General features: G+C 49.1%; 1 protein-coding gene across 3 annotated transcripts in view; it reads right to left on the reverse strand.

The window, feature by feature from the left end:
- Window positions 1-3798: 3798 nt before the first annotated feature.
- The window catches only part of TCEA3 (transcription elongation factor A3), a 36020-nt gene continuing 23122 nt past the window's right edge, over window positions 3799-16696 (reverse strand). For all 3 annotated transcript variants that reach the window (XM_088790487.1, XM_088790486.1, XM_088790488.1), the window contains 4 exons: window positions 14310-14459; window positions 9599-9745; window positions 7848-7919; window positions 3799-5595 (listed from right to left, as the gene is read on the reverse strand). In XM_088790487.1, the coding sequence (XP_088646613.1) occupies window positions 5587-5595; window positions 7848-7919; window positions 9599-9745; window positions 14310-14459 (378 nt within the window). In that variant the 3' untranslated portion in view covers window positions 3799-5586. The remainder of the gene's footprint in view (window positions 5596-7847; window positions 7920-9598; window positions 9746-14309; window positions 14460-16696) is intronic.

Raw genomic sequence — 16696 nt, forward strand, 5'->3', positions numbered from 1 at the left:
GGAGCAGAGATGGAGCCTCAACCCAGCACAGGAGCTGGGTCCACGGGGGACATTGACTTGCCAATAGTCCCTACAGTCCCACTACTACAGTATAAGGGTGAGCCAGCTAGTCTGCACCAAGGAGGGGGCCGGGCTGGGGGCTGGGGGTAAGGGAGGAAGCTTCACAGAGGAGGCGACATCTGAGCTGGCTTGCAAAGGCTGGAGGAGTCTTGGAGGTGGAGAACAAGAGGAGGGATAGCATTCCAGTCTTTGAGAACAGCATGTGCGAAGTCATAGAGGCATGAGAGGACAGAGCGTGTTCCAGAAGGGTTAGGATTGGGTATGGCTAGGGGCAGAGTGTGGGAGTGGAGCAGGGGAGGAAGCAGATAGGGACAGTCTCTTACGTCCCCTTGCTTGCCTGCTTATTTGTCTCTGCCTTTGACTGTGAATCAGCAAAGCTGGGGATGAGGTGAGGTGCAGATGGGGGGCAGCCTGGGGGCTGGCCCGGGGGTGAGAAGAGCAGATGGACTCTGCAGGAGGAGGGGGAGTGGAGAGGATTGGGAAGCTCTTTGACCTCATGCATTTCAGCTGGTTATCTCCTGAGAGAATCAACATTTTTAAAAAAATGTAAACAATTGCATTAAAAATGTACAACAAACTTGTTTGTTTAGCTTACTTAAAGACATCAAATAGGCCCATATTCACCAAACGTCTTTATCGTGTCTCTCAGACACTGTGCTGGGAGATAGGACACCACCCATCACAAATGACTAGGGATGCTGTGAAGATTAAATGTGAGAATGGCTGCAAAATGCATGGGCACAGAGGAGGGCCCTGGTACCCGGAGGGCCCTGGTACCCAGTGGCCATCACCGTTCTGCGGGAAGTAAAACGCATCATGTTCCGTGAGGCGAAGCCATATTTCAAAGTGGCTCAGAGCATGAATAGGAGACTGGGTTCGAGTCCAGATTCTATCCGCGGAAGCAAATTACTCTCTGAACCTTGGTTTTCTCAGTCTGTAAAAAGAGTGTAATAATACAATTCATAGAGACAGAAAGTAGAATAGTGCTTCCCAGGGGCTGGGGGGTGGGAAATGGGGAATTGTATAGTTACAGAGATTCAGTTTTGCAAGATAAAAAGTGTTCTGGAGATTGGCTGGCAACAGTGTGAATGTACTTAACACAACTGAACTGTATGTATCCTTAAAATGGTTAAGATGGTAAATTTTATGTACATTTTACCCCCGTTTTTTTAAAAAGAGCATAATAATAGTAACCTGGGATCTGAGGGTTGGTGGAGGAATACAAAGCACTCCACTCTACTCACAGTAATCATCATAACTAACATTTACTGATCAGGTACTTTGTGTCAGGCATAATTCTCGTGACTCCTCACACCGACCCTTTGAGCTAGGTGCCATTACTGGCATTTTACAGGTGAAAAATGCAGGCATGGAGAGGTTACATAAGGTGTCCAAAATACCCAGCTAGCAAATACTTAATAACTAATAGATAGTACTGACACCATCATACAAAGATATCATCGGTATTATCATCATGGTAGAATGTAGTGTAATTATTAGTTTCACAGCACTGTGTGTTCTGAGGAACCATGTCTTATGGCCAGGGAATTAGAGAAGGCTTCATAGAAGACATACCGTACATCTGAGATGAGCCTTGAAGAACGGGTAAGAGTCGGATGGGGTGGGGGAGGGGGGATCAGAACAGGCCGCACCGTTGGGAAGGTCCAGCAGGTTTTCAAGAACAGGGCACTACTTCCCTTAGGCTGGAGCAAAAGGGCAGCAGAGGTGGAAAATAGGCCACCAAACACAGGCAGAAGGCAGATAGATGGAGAGGAGCTTTGAATTCTGTTTGATAGCTGGTGGAAATCCACTGACGGTGACTGGGGAAGTGAAGCTCAGAGCCATGCAGGACAGAAGCAGGTAAGACAGGGAGTGCTTTGACTTGGGAGACCATAGAAGGTCTTTGCATGAGTCCAAGAGGAAAGGAAAACCCAGAAGACAATGTTGATGGTTATGGTGATGGAGAGAAGGGTGGACAAGGGAGACTACAGCATCGGTAACTGATGCAGTGAAAGGGCAAAGGGAAGGGTCAGAGATGGCCGAAGTGATGGACTAGTAACTGACAAATAGAAAAAAGACAGCAGAGGGGATTGAAGGAAGAGAAGATGTGAGTTCAGTTTCAGATTAATAGTGTTGAGAGGGTCAGTAGGGTACTTGGGGGAGATACCCAGATAGGCACTTGGTGACTAAAGTCAGGGCCAAAATTAGAGATTGGGTAGTCTGGAAGCGACTACGAAGAAGGCCTTCTCATTCCATATAGTATTTCAAGTTCCTGTAACCTTTGGAAACATCTTCTAAATTGGTCATGGGATCTTGAATGTACTTTTGTTTTCAAGGTCTTTGGCCACAACATTCCTGGTGAGACCTTCTCTCCTCCCTCCCAAGCACGTCGCCTCTGTTTCACCTCACCTGACCTTGTCTTTTTCCACCTACAAAGCAGCAATCTCTCCTCCCCTAGGAAGCCTTCCCGGGTGGCAGAAGTTCATGCTAACTCCCTCGCAGCTCACATTCTCTTCAGCTTCGATATGAAAGTGGCGATGGGGTTAAATCATCTGTTCCGGCCAACAGCATGTGCAGACTGGGGCACAAGGAGCACAGCATGGCCACTGTGGCTGGAGCGTAAAGTGTGGGGGCGAATCAGAGGCCAGTCCTGCAGGGCCTTGTAGACCCTGCCAAGAGCAGTGGGGGAAAACAAATGAAAGGTTTTTACATGGGGGTGGGGGGGTGATAGCCTGGGGGCTGTAACATGACCAGATTTGCAATTTCCAACCACCGACTCTGGTCCATGCAGTGGAGAGCCCCAATTGGAGTGGGTCCCCAGTGGACACGGGAAGACCCGTTGGGAGGCTATTGACTCCTGCCGCTGAGCACAGCCTGAGGCCTATTCAGGCTTTTCTGTGTCCTTTTGTGAATGTGGATGGGAACTGTATAGATGTGTGCACTGGAGCTGACTTGTCCTTTCGCTGTTTAATCTGACTCATCTCCTTTGTAAACAGTAAGGTTATTGAGGGTAGAGATTCAGTTCTGTAGTTTTTCCTTGGCTGTAAATCCCTATGGCACTGGGAGCACCGTGGATATTTAGACTGTGACTATGGAAAATTGCCCCAGGCTGCCACCTCTCAAAAGCCTCAAAATAACATTTATTGACATTGTTCAATTGATAATGGGTGCTATTTTGTTCCGTGTTTGGTTTCTAGGCACTTGGACAGAGGACTAGATAATGCAGAGAAAAAACTGGATCTCTAAACCCTTACTCCTCAGTGTGGTTGGGGGCCGGTGGCAGGGACATCACCTGGGAGCTTCTAAGAAATGAAAAATCTCAGGCCCCACTCCAGACCCACTGAGTCAGAACGTGCATTTTAACGCCCACCCCCACCCCCGGGATTCCCACCCATATTCAAGTTTAAGAAGCTCCTGGGTATCTAAGCAACATCCCTGCACACTTCTGTGGGCAATATTCATACCTCAGGCATGTATCACATCTTGTCTGCTGTGGAAGTGTGTGCCTGTGGTTTCTTTCCCTGCAGGCTGGGGATTCTGGGAAGGTAGGGGCCGAGCACCGTGTATGGCCCTGGATCTCTCATTCCACCAAGTACAATGACAGGAAGCAGAAGACCTGGGTTTCAGTCCTGGTTCTGCCACTTATGGGCTATGTGTGTTGTATCGTCTGTGAGAGGATTTTCAATCCTTCCAAAAAACCCACCCCAAATCTGACTGTTGAAAAGCTGAAGATGGTGGCAGATTTCTGTACACAGTTTATTCACTGGCTTCATCTATTGGAGGAGGCACTTGGCGGGTGGAAGCGGGAAAGCAATAACCAATTCAGAGTGGATGATGTCCAGGGCATATAAGGAACTTGGGCTAAAGTTACCCTGAACAGCTGCTCTAAGGGTGAACCAAGGCAGACGGAGACCCACTGGCCTCTGCACAATCACTCTATGAGGTAGGCACTAGTACCACTCCCATTTTTACAGGAAATGGCTCAGAGAGGTTAAGTGACTTGTGCAGGCTCCCAGGAGCTCACAGGCTCCTGTACGAGGACAGTTAAGTTCGCGAACTCATCCTAGAGGAAGTGCTACATACCTCATTGCTGAATATCACTATGGTCACCTTTGAAGTACTTCCCTTGGGAAGCTGTGCACCGACGCCAGCGCCTAGTCCACCCTTCAAAGCTATTTTGGAACTCTTTTCTGGAATGGCCATCAGAGCTGTCGTCGTATTACCCTTGATGTCCTGAATGTCATCAAAATGTCTTTCTTTCAATATTTCCTTTATCTTCGGGTAAAGAAAGAAGTCACTGGGGGCCAGATCAGGTGAGTAGGGAGGGTGTTCCAACACAGGTATTTGTGTACTGGCTAAAAACTCCCTCATAGACAGTGCCGTGTGAGCTGGTGCACTGTCGTGATGCAAGAGCCATGAATTATTGGTGAAAAGTTCAGGTCGTCTAACATTTTCACGCAGCCTTTTCAGCACTTCCAAATAGTAAACTTGGTTAACCGTTTGTCCAGTTGGTACAAATTCATAATGAATAATCCCTCTGATATCAAAAAAGGTTAGCAACACGTTCGCAAACTTAATAGTCAGTCCTCATATGTCAGTCATTTTAGCAAACAGAGTCCAGGAGCTCAGTCTGGAGCCGCCAGAAGGTCAGGGGCGGTCAGAGACTGAGATCAGGATGGGAGAGACCACCAGGACTGCTCCCGAGGCTTTTCCAGACGGTTCCAGCTTGGTCTAAAGTTCCTATCAGCTTAAAAAGCAAACCGATACAATCATGGGAGAAGCACAAGAAGGCCCCTTGCCCTGCAGACTTCCTCAGAAGCTCAGGCCACAGATGGAGCTGTGAAGAACACATTGCCAGTTCCTGGGCAGGTTCCAAGGCTCAGCACCTCCCAGGGTCCACGGGACTGAGTGGCACCACTGTACCCTTCACCCAGAAAGCCTCAGCTCAAGACAGTCTGTTCTCTGCCTAGAGGGACCAGGTCTGGAGACTCCCAAAGCCAGCTATGAACAGGGAATAGCAGAGAGTTTGGAAGGAGACGAGGAGTAAGGAAGAAGTCTTTCCACCCGGCATGGAAGTCATATCTGCATAAGCCAAACCTTGTGCCAACTTCTGCACATGTGACTCTGGGGTGGGGTGGGGTACGAGTTGCGTCAGTCTGTTATTTTTCAATTCAGAAAAGGCTGAGAGGTTCGGATGTGAGGGAAGGGACTCAAAGCAAAGGTCTGTCACTGTCAAAGATATGATACCTCACCTATGAGGCTCTGAAGTCTCTGAGTTTCTACAAGAGGTTTGTCAACACGGACTCTTAGCATCATATCCCCATCCGGCTTCCCCCAGTAGCCAACCATTATTAACAACTGATAATTAATTTGCAAAAGAATTCTCCCCTCTGCTCCCTAATACCCCATTCAGAGCTCAGCATTTTTCTTCATTTTAATTTTTATTTTTTCTCCAGTTATGACGGCTTAGTGCTTTCTCTTTGTTCTTCTTCACCTTGTTCACTGAAATCCTGGCTGGCAGTTCTATCAGCAGAACTGCAAAACCAAAAAGGCAACAACATTTTAGAGCTTTCCCTGTGTCACCCAAGGAGGCTAGGGACAGGGGGAGGGGACATGAAAAAGAAAGCAGGGTCTCGAGCCACACAGACCAGACTCCAAATCCTAGCTCTGCCATTATTAGCTGTGTGACTTTGAACAAACCACTCATCTGTAAAATAGGGTAACAATGCCAGCCAATGCAAGAAGGCTATTGGGTACTGAATGAATGGAAATTTGGTATCAGACATGTGGTAGCTCTCAATTCATAGTCAAGCTGTCCCTGGGATTATTACTAATCACTTGAGTGGACTTTAGGACTTCCACATGGCAGTGGACACTACCTGAAAATGTCAGAAGCCATGTAGCTGCCACCTCTAGTGGGCCCTGCCTCTCCAACTAATAGGAATGAGGGAGGAGGAGTTGGGTTTGGAACAGGCGGCATGTCCTTTTCCCAGTAGTAACGATGAGGCTACCGTTTATTGAGCACTTATTCTAGGCTAGGCTGTATTAACATGCATTAACTCATTTCATCCTATCACCCTAGGAGGGGCTGTGTCAAAGGTAAAGAAGCAATGTGGAGAGGTTAAGTGACTTGCCCAAGTTCCCATAGGTGGGTGACAAACTCAGAATAATAATGGTTTCTATGTAGCAGAAACATGTACTTCAGGGCTTTTATGGATGGTTGTATAGGTTGTTCACTGCACAAGAGAGCCTGGCCAAAGGGACAAATTGGGGCTGAAACTCAGCCCCTGCTCTGTTTGCCAAGCTCTGCCCTGGTGCAAGGCTGTGTCTACCTAGAGATAGGGACACCTTTTTTCAATTTGACGAAGATACTATATGAGCTATCAGAGACCATGTTAATGAATGCTTTACGTGTATTACCTTCCCTAATCCTTAAAACAGCTCTGTGGGCTACATAGTGATACCCCCATTTCATAGATGAGGAAATCCAGGCCTAGAGAGTTCAGGTCACTTAGCTAAGTCACTCTGTAAGTGATAAAGCTAGGATTTGCACCTGATGCTGAAGCCATGCTCTGTACTACTCTGTACTGGCGCCATCCCTAAGTGCTCAATAGATGACGGAAGGAAAAATGCAGACTCGTTTGACTTTTACCTTTAAAAGCATGGCAGTTCTAATGAGGCCCCAGGGCTATCAAGCTCCTCAGTAAAGGTGTAGAAACTAAATCGATCAGGAATTTGGAGCATTATGTTTCAGTGCGCCAAACTGTGTGACTTTATGCTCATTAAGTGTTTTGGTAGCTGTTTCCTTTTCTGAAAGTACAGCACTAAAAAGGAACGTTCCTCATAAAGTGTGTGGCATATGTAATAACCTTCACATCAACTATGGAAGAAAGGCCTTATTGTCACCCTTTTGCTCAGGGGGGTGAGTGACAGGCTCAGGGTCACCCGGCCAGGAGTGTCGAGTGGAGGCCTGAAACCGGGGACCCCGACTCCCAGTCCCACGCTCAGTCTCGGACTCCTTGCTAAGTACCTTAGAACCCTGGGAGTACCTGCTGCCTGCCTGGTGGCCCAGGCATCACCCAGTGCGCGTGCAAGGCAGATGGTGCTGGAAACTGACATGATTCACATGACCACACTGAGTTCTTTCAGAAGAAGCCGTGGCAGGAAGGAACACTCTGGGAGGAGGCTTTGCTTGGCTCTTATGCCGGAAAACCAAACCTCTGCCTTTGCAGGAACTGGGGCAACCCAGCTTACAGCCTCGGGTAATGGAAGCTTTTCCAGAGCTGCCTTGAGAGGGGAGAATGACCTGGGAGCACTGCAGGGGGAGGTCCCTCTGACAGGGCTCAGACTTTCTCATCCGTGGCTGTGGCCAGGTTCAAAGGAAATACCATCTGTGAAAGCGTTTTCCAAAGAGGTGTGGTCCAAATGCAAAGTGCTATTGTTTTCCTCCCCTCTGTGGATCTGGGGGAGGGGGAACGACTGAATCCATCTGTGCTCAAATGACAGACTTGCCCATCCTCTGATAAAATGTAGGCTGCTACTCCCACCAGCTGGGTGCCTTCCAAAACGAAAACATGCACGTGTACTCTCTCCCTGCCTCATCGACCACAACCTGCCACTATCTCCAGCTCTGCAGACCCCTCTGCACGGGCTGGTAAGCCCCTTCTCTACCCCCGCCCCTGCCTCCCACCCCGTGTAAGAGGCCCCTTCTTGGTTGTGGGCACACTACTCCTGTGGGATATGATCTGTGGATGACAGGGGAGGGAGAAAGACACAGACATACAGACCTTCCAGCGATTGCCGCATTCGTTGCACAAGACAAAGGTAGTCATGGGCTCATCAGCGCTGCGTGTCTGCACCTGAGAGAGGACCGCTCATGAAGAAGTAAGTCACTCCCCTGCTCTAGGACTGCCATAGCTCCTACTGTCTGTCCGAGTAGGTCCCAATCCCAGAGCTTGGCACTGTTATTCCCACCCCACTTTGGCAATTCCCTTATCACTGAGAACCCCATAATATGTATTTTCCTTTCCTCTCACAGGTCCATCAGCTCACTTCAGTATCTCACCGGCTCAGCCTGGCCTTTGCGCTTTCATTTTCGTTGATCCTTCTGAACCGATCTCTCTTCTCTTTCCTCAAGTCTCATCTCCGATAGGAAGTGGTCCCTGACTTACCTCTGCACACACCCCATTGGATGTGCCTCGGTGATCAGAGCTTGCATAAGCTGAAAGCACCCTTAGAGATCACCTTATTTCACAGGTGGAAGAACTGAGGCCCAGAGAGGGGACGAGTTTTGAAGATCATTGGGACTATTTAATGTTGTATTTTCTAGTTTCTCGTCCCCTTAACCAAACCATTCAGGTGCAGGAACTGGGTTTCGCACAGCAAGTCCCTGGCATTTCCAGATTTAACAATTGCTGTTCTAATTTTCTACGGCCAATCCTGGATGGCCATAACATACAGCATGTTGTTACTCTGCTGACACTCCGCTATGAATGATGTCAGCTGCGAGTCTGTGGAGTGGGAGGTAGTCCCTTGGCTAATGAGTGAGCCCAGCAGTTGGCCAGGAGGACACAGCTTAGCACAGCCTTGTCGCTGAAGAGCAATGACACCTGAGGAAGGATAACACTGGGGTTGCCCCGTGCAGAGAAAACTTTGCTAATGGACAATTCTCTTCTGGTGGGAGGCGAGGTACAGGAAGCACATCCTCCCACGTGGAAATGTGCTTGGAGGGGAGCAGGAGCTTACACAAACATCTCCAAATTCCTGAATGGGAATTGTCCGAGGGACAACTCCTACTGGCTAGGCTGACTGTTGCTGTTGCCACAGATTCCACCAGCAAGGTGCTCTTGAGAAATCTTTCTTGCCGAACAGATGGAGGAATGAATAGAGTTCTAGAAAGACTAGGTGCCAATTAGAATCCAAGAATGTGGGTGACCCGAGGGCATAATATGTACCACCCAGAAACAGGACATGGTTCTCTGGTTTTAAGTCTTCCAGAGAAGGGGACTTCACGGCTTTCTGTGTCACCCCACACTGGGCAGTGGGCTTCACCCTTAGGACTCGGGGCTAACTCCCTTAGGCTTGACACACCAAGCTGCCTGTATTGCAGGCAGAAAGGTCTGGATCTGAACTGATTACTACCTCTGCCACTGGTCATCTTTGCCATCTTGGGCCAAGCTGCAAAGCTTGTTTCCTGTCTGGGCCTCAGTTTCCCTGTGTGTCACGTGAGGGAGCTGAGTTTTATATTGCTACATGCCTTTCCAACCAGCTGTGTCTCTACAGTTCTGTGCCCTGTAAGCCTGATTCCTCTTATGCTTGCTTCAGAGCCAGCCAGAACATGCTGGCCAAGCCTCACAGGCACAAATTTGGGTGCTTGTAGATGCAGAGGAGCATTTTCTGGAAGCCACAGGTGCATCATACTGGTGACTAAGACTTGTCCTTCTGTCTGCAGCCCTCGCCCCCTCTGGATCTTCCCTGAGCTCTCTCCCTCTCTCTCTGGGTCTCCACCTCTCTGCCCCTGTCACCTCCTCCACCATACCTGGTTATAGGTACAGTTCTTCTTCTTGCATTTGCTGCACTGGAAGAGGTCAGTGGTGGTGCCGCCTGTCTTGGCCATCTGGTGCTCACGGATAGCCTCCTGGGTCATGGCGTTCCTCAGTTCCCGCAGCTCATCACTGGCCATTTCCTGGAGAGAAACGAGTCTGCCTTTCAGGGCTGGGGAGTCACAGGGGCCCTGCCCCACACCTAGTTTCTAGAAAGCTTGAACAGAGGAGAGGGGAACATGATGGACTGAGTACAAGAAGCTGGAGGGAGGCCTGGACTCCTGGGCCTACCCCAGTTGGGAAAAGGCTATACCCAGAGTCCCCATTCTGGCTTTGGGCGGAAGAACAAACTTGGAGGGACTCTGGCTGGGCCAAGTGCAGAAGGGCGTGTACAGGAGAGCAGAAGACATACAGCTTCTGCCCAAGGAGGATCACCACTCTTAATTTACTGTGTTAAATTCAAGGACTAGGTCCTCGGATCTGGTGCTTGCCCTGCCTGCCAGGACCTTAGGTCCTGCCTCACCCTTCCTGCCTGAGCTCACTTGACCACTAACCTATGATCTATGACGTCCCCTATGCTTCCAGTCTGGACTTGACCCAGGACCTGTCCAAGCGGTGATCACAGCCCAGCCCATTCTGCCTTGTAGGAACCTTGGTCTCACTATAACTTGCTGCTGCTGTGCCCACCCATGCGGGACCTGAAACTCCTGGGTTCCCACAACTAACTGCTCACCTGTGGGTGCATCACAGAACCTCTTTTTCTGTAAGTTCCTACAGAACAGAGTTGACTTGTGTCAACTCACCACAGACATTCAGTGTCTGCCTGATCTAGGTCCTTTCCTTTAATCATCTCCCTGGCCATCTGACTCCTCTTTAGCCTCTGCCAGAGGAGAGCAGAGACGGGGACGCTCAAACTGGAGAGAGCGCTAGTTAAGGTTGGCGTGGAGCGAGGAAGACGGCAGAAGCTAACGTTAAAATGAGGGTTTGGTACTGGCTAAAGCATTTTCATTGTTGCTGTCTATCCTGACTCCTTAAACCATGGAGAACAGAGTTGGCACAAAGGTCAAATGATTTTAGTGACCACTAAATCTAATGCTGACCACTGTATCATAACCACTTGGGTTTCTTGAGAAAATACAGATTCCTATGAATCCAAAACTCGAAGGGCAGGCCCAGGCATATGCATTTTTACCAGTGCCCCCAAATTATCCTGGTACTCACGAATGTTTAAATCCTACTGTGTTAAATTTAAGGACTAGGTCCTAACCCAAGGCGGGGGTATATAGAAAAACAAGTCAACCCAAGGCCATATAAGCAAAGAGCGGCTGAGTTTAATTTGGGGAGATTTTCCAGAGCATAATGCGTTCATTCATTCAGAATCTATTGGATGTCAATTTACTGAATGTCTTTAACTGCATTAGTTTGCTGGTAAACCAGCTTTGGCTGTAGGGTTGGCTAATTTGGTAGCATTTACCAATTTCCATGGTGTAAATACTTCCACCATAGCCAATTTCAATCTCCTAACGTGGTTTAACTGAAGGCAGAGTTGGGACTAGCTAAGCATAATCGTCTCTCGAGAGCCGATAGAAGCTGCTGGATCCAGCACACCGCTGACTCGAGGCCCTTAGGATTCAAAGATTTGGTTCCTGTCCGCAGATAATGGTAATCTGGGGGAGTAGCCAAGCATTTAGAAATGATTGCAAGATAGAGTTTGAAGTCCCAAAGCAAAGCTATACAAAGTACAGGGAAATCCCCAGAGTGTGGGCGCAAACTGCTTGGGGGCAGGTGAGGCTCATTAAAGAAGCTGACACCTTCACCAGTCTCGAAAGATGAGCAGGACTTCCCAAGGGGGATGGCACATTCTACACCAAGAGAATGGTGGAAGTAAAAGATCAGAGGACAGAATAACATGTTTAGACACAGTATTTGGAGTGGGTTCAGGGAGAGGAGTGTGGGAGACATGGCTGGGGTCAGATTATGGGAAGAGAGCCGTTTGTGCCACCTAAGAAACAGAGCACAGACAGAAATCCATTTACCCACCAAGCCACTTGCCTATCTCTGCCCTGACTCATTTAAAAGGTGTCAGCATCAAAGACACATGGAGTAAGTACCGTAATACAGAAAATAAGGTAGGAAATGAGGAAAATAAAGGTATGACATGGCATTCCTCACATTGTATACAAAGTTAGAGAAGGGCCCCAAATGTGAATTCAATAAATATTCTTTGAGCACTTAGGGTGTGCCAGGCACTGGTCTCAGTGCTGGGTGAACAGCAGACAAAACCCCTCTGTGTGTGGAGCTGACAACATGTCCGCTCAGCAGCTCTAATGAATATCTCAGAATCTACTCCATTCTTTGATAGAGAGGAACAGGGAGAAGGAAGAGTGAGGGCATCGGGTGGACAAGGAAAGAGACACTAAAAGGGAGTTAGGGGAGCTACAGAGATGCAAAGGGGGACACCCATCCACAAGGGCTTCCACTGCCTCAGGCTTTGCCTGACAGCAACTTCCTGTCCTCTGAGTCACAGCACAGCAGGCAGCCCCACCCCAAACTGTTATTTTTCTTAGTGCAGCAAAAATGGTCCTATATTTCTTATAGAAGATTCCTGCATGGGGCAAAGACGACCCCAGAACAAAGATCTCCTTGGCATTTGTTGCCTGGGTTGCCGGCAGTGGGGTCCTTGGCGGCTGTCCCTGGCTGTCACTGGGGAGGGCCTGCTTGATTCCTGGCTTGCTCCCCTTGGTCTCTCTCGTCAGCCTCGTTTTGGACCTGGGGTGACCAATCCATTCTCTTGCCCTGTTCCAGTGAACAGTCCTTGGGTTGGGGCCTGACTTCGCGCACCTATCTGGCAGGGCCAGTGCCTTTGATGGGACTTCTGGGGCCTGTCTTTGTCCTGATCCAGACCGCCACCTGCGGGGACCTTGCTGGGTTTCGATCAACCCTGTGTCTACACCTTGTTCTTGGTTCTCCCAGGCCTGGTTTCTCAACATGGCTCTGGACTTGCTTGTAAGACAGTCTTCTGCTAGCATTCACACACACACACACACACACACACACACACACACACACGGGTCCCAGAGCCACAGAGTGAGGGACAGAGAGAAATACACATAAGTCTGAGTTTCCATCCAGTTACAGCTGCACCTTGCAGGGAAAGAAAAGGCACTGGAAAGCCAACTTGGAATTTGTAACTCTAGGTATATACTGCTATTTGCTGGAAAAGGTCAGATATTTTAATTAAGTAGCAAGATAACCCTGGTTCACCTGTGCCAAGTTCCCCATTTTATCCTAAAGCCAAGGATTTTATCTGTCTTATTTTGGGTATTTGAGGAACCCTCCCCTCAGAAGAACGTACATACACACCACACACCTCACACCTACATATACCACACATACGCTAACCACACACACAACGCACACATCCACTAAATACACACACAAGTCACACTCATACTAAACACCAAACATACACCACATACATCACACACACACACACACACACACACACCACAAACGCCCAGAGGCACACTCTTGCCAGACAGTTTCAGAGGATACCCGACACCCTGAGGTACACACAGACTCCAGGATGTCACGCCTGTTTCCTCCCCTCCTCTGGGCCACTTCCTTTAGCAGTGCCATCTCCAGGTGCTTGTGGGGAATCCCTCCATTAGCTCTGGCAGTAAAGAACTGCTGAGTGTGTACAAAACATCTTTCCAAGATGTACTCTGAAATAAATGGCGCTCAGTTCAAATTCTCATCTGTAACTTAAAAGTTGTGTGGTCTCAGTTTTCTCATCCATAAAATGGGGACAGCATTTCCTCTTTCATAGCATTATGCTGAGGATTACATGAAATGGTTGGTGAATGGGCCTATCCTATACTAATTCTGGGGAGGGCTTTTCATGTATTAACCTAAACACTTCACATATATGAAACTCATTCAATTCTTCATGAGATATCTGTTGTTATTTCCATTTTACAGATGAAAAACTGAGGCACAGAGAGGTTAAGTAGCTTGTCTAAGATCACACAGTTAAGTGGCAGAGGCAGAATTCAAATTCAAGCAGTCTGGCACAGCCCCCAAGCTTCTAACCACTACACTATACTTCCTCAGACAGGCTTATTCTGTTTTCCTTCCCTAACTGCCCCCTTCAAGCTGGGTCAATCCTTCCTTCCTATAAGTTTCCATCATGGCTCTACCATGACACTTCCCACCTCTGTTTTATACATATCTGTAAGCGTGTCTCCCTCCCCACCGTGACTGTCTCCATGGAGACAGGGATTCCTGTTCTGACTTGGGTCCAGAGCTGAGTAATGGGACACAGGACTGAACAGGGCAGAAGAGGGAGGCAGATAACAAAGCAGTGAAGAGCAGGTGCTCCGAGGCCGGACAGCTTGCCTCCTGGCTTCAACATTTTCTAGCTGTGTGTATAGCCAAAGCAGTTAACTCCTCCGAGCCTCCTCATCTGTACAATGGGGATACCAAACATCTCTTCCTCAGATGGTGTGAAGACAGAACTAGCCCCTGCACCTAAAGCACTTAGCATAGTGCTTGGTACGCATTAACTGTGTTCACTATCCTGAGGGTCCAGAAGCCCTGCGGGACGGGGAGGCTGCGGTCCGGCTGCAAGAGCCCCCGGCTCATCTTCACGGAGTCACAAGCCAGTGCCTCCCACCCCACCGTACAGAGGTCCCGGCCCTCGCTCACCTCTGCCGTCATCTTGGCAATGAGCCCGGCGGAGATGGCCCCACTGAGCACGTTGCGCCGCAGGCCGGGGTTCCTGGGGTCCTTGAGGTTGCTGATGCGGCTGCGCACGCGGTTCCGGTACTTCATGTCTGTGCTCTTGAGCTCCTGGTAGATATGTGACACAGTCAAGGGCCAGCCAGCCACTTGTGGGGGGGCCCCGGATGGGAGCCTCTCCCTGAAGCCCAGGGAGCCCCAGGCCCTTCTCTTTCTGTCCTTGGCCTTACACAGGGGTCGGGCACTTTTGTGACCTCTGACTCCCTAAGTATGGATCTCACTTGGGTAGTTGGGGTCAGCCACACATCAGGGACAGGAAACAGCCTCCACGGTGAGATCAGGTCATAGCAAGCACTGTGGTGTCATGGACCCCGGGTTTGTCTGAGCCTCTTGTGTGACCTCAGGTGAGTCACATGGCCTCTTTGTGCCTCAGTTTCCTTCTTCATAAAATACAGGGGCTGTTATGAGGATTCAGTGAGCGAAGCTGCATGATGCACTAGCGCGGTGTCTGGGACACATCAGGTGCTCAACACTCAGGGGCTGTTAAGACGATACTGAGGAAGATCACCTATAGTAACCCGGAGGTTGACGCCCGCTGGCAGAGGAAAGCAAGAGTAGGAGGCACAGGTTTAAGACTCTGAGAAGTGCTGCAATAAAGAAATCGCTGACTTTTGTTTATTCTGGTGTTCCCAATTCTCTGGTGATACATCCTTTTTTCTAGTACTACCTATGACCATCCCCTGGAACCTACTTTGGGAACTGCTGATCTGTCTCTCATTACTAGATGAGGAAGCTGAGGCTTAGAAAGGGTGCGGGCCCTTGCTCAAGGTCACAGGGCAAATTCCCGGCAGAGACAGGCTGGAAGCCAGACCCCCCCACTAACGGTAATGCTCTCTACACTCACCCAGCAGGAAGTCGCCCCTGGCCACGGACCACAGTGAGTTCTCTGTCCAGATGCTGCATCCCAGACAGGCCTCCCACCCCCATCCCCCTCTTCTGCATCCCTGGAGGAGCTCAGGGAACACAGCCACATTTTCTTGGTCTCCCAAGCCAAGCAGAATCAGGAAGACAAAGCCTTTACTGGGGAAAGCCATATACGAGAAAGAGACTGCCGGGAATGTGGAAAAATGGAAACAGCTGACTTGTTAGAAGTGGTGGGAGGGAAGGTAGTAGTTTTTTTTTCTTTCGGTTACTGTGGTTTTAATGTTGTTTGTGTAATAAAAATGTAAAAAGAAATATGCCATAATATGCATCTGAAAGCCAAAACGTTTGTTTAAAAATCTGTGTTTGGGATTCCTGAAGGTGTGTGTCTGCTTGATCTCCGTGGGGATGGGAGGCTGGCAGTACTTCGTCAGCCTCTTCCCCACTCTGTCTCCATTTCCTGAGGTCACAGGGGAGGGCGAGGTGCAGCACAGAGCAGGGGGTCACTGACCACTCCGAGGAGCACATGCTAGCACCCCTGGCTGCCGGGTCACTCCAAAGAGGATAGAGCTTTGTTAGAACACAGAGCGTTCAAGCCCCCAAACCCATCCTCCCCCTGACCTTCCATTACCTAAGAACAAAGAGCTAAAGGATTGATGCAACTCTGATTTTCTCTCCTTCAGAAGAGGGACACTCAGTGGAGGAAGAAAACGAAGAGGAAAGGCCGAGAGTGGGAAAATATCGTGGATCATTCACCTTTGTTTCAAACTGGGCTCGAAGGTGGAAGGGACCAGCTTGGAGGGATGAGTATCCCAGAGAAAACAAAGATGAAGCTTGTGCTTTTTGTTCTGAATTAATTAGAAGTTGTGAAAATGTACTTGGTGAGGTGCTGGATAGCTCAAGATTTGCTGGTTAATAATTAAATGATGATGGAGAGAAAATCCCAGAAAATGTGCTGGAGAATATTAGGGTGGGCCTCCCAGGAGATGGAAGCAGGTAAGTTTATTGTCTACAGATTGGCTCCTGCCCCTCTCCAACCCCAGCTGAGCTCCCTAGGTAGAGACAAAGAGTCACTCACACCTCAGTGTGACACTCTGACCCCCTCTTTCCCGGGGATTCTGTCCCCCTTCCTCTACAGCTCTTTGACATGCAAAGCTTTGTTTCCAGTAAAAGAAATTCTAGCACTCACTCAGGGGGACACAGTGCTGAGGGATTGTCTTCCCTAAGACAAAAATCTTTTGGTGCAATGGGCCCATATCACACAGGTGGTCACCTTCTCTGTCTTCACAAGGCTGCTTTCAGATAGTGGGAGAATGGGGTGTATAAATAACTCAGGACATGGACTCAAAAGACAAAGGTTTGTAGTCCAGCTCTGACACCCAGTAGTTCCTGAGCCTCAGTTTCTTCATCTGTGAAGTGGGAACAACAGCCCT

The sequence above is a fragment of the Rhinolophus sinicus genome, chromosome 14, assembly GCF_057876585.1.
Source record: "Rhinolophus sinicus isolate RSI-liver-muscle chromosome 14, RSI-T2T, whole genome shotgun sequence".
Lineage (NCBI taxonomy): Eukaryota > Metazoa > Chordata > Mammalia > Chiroptera > Rhinolophidae > Rhinolophus > Rhinolophus sinicus.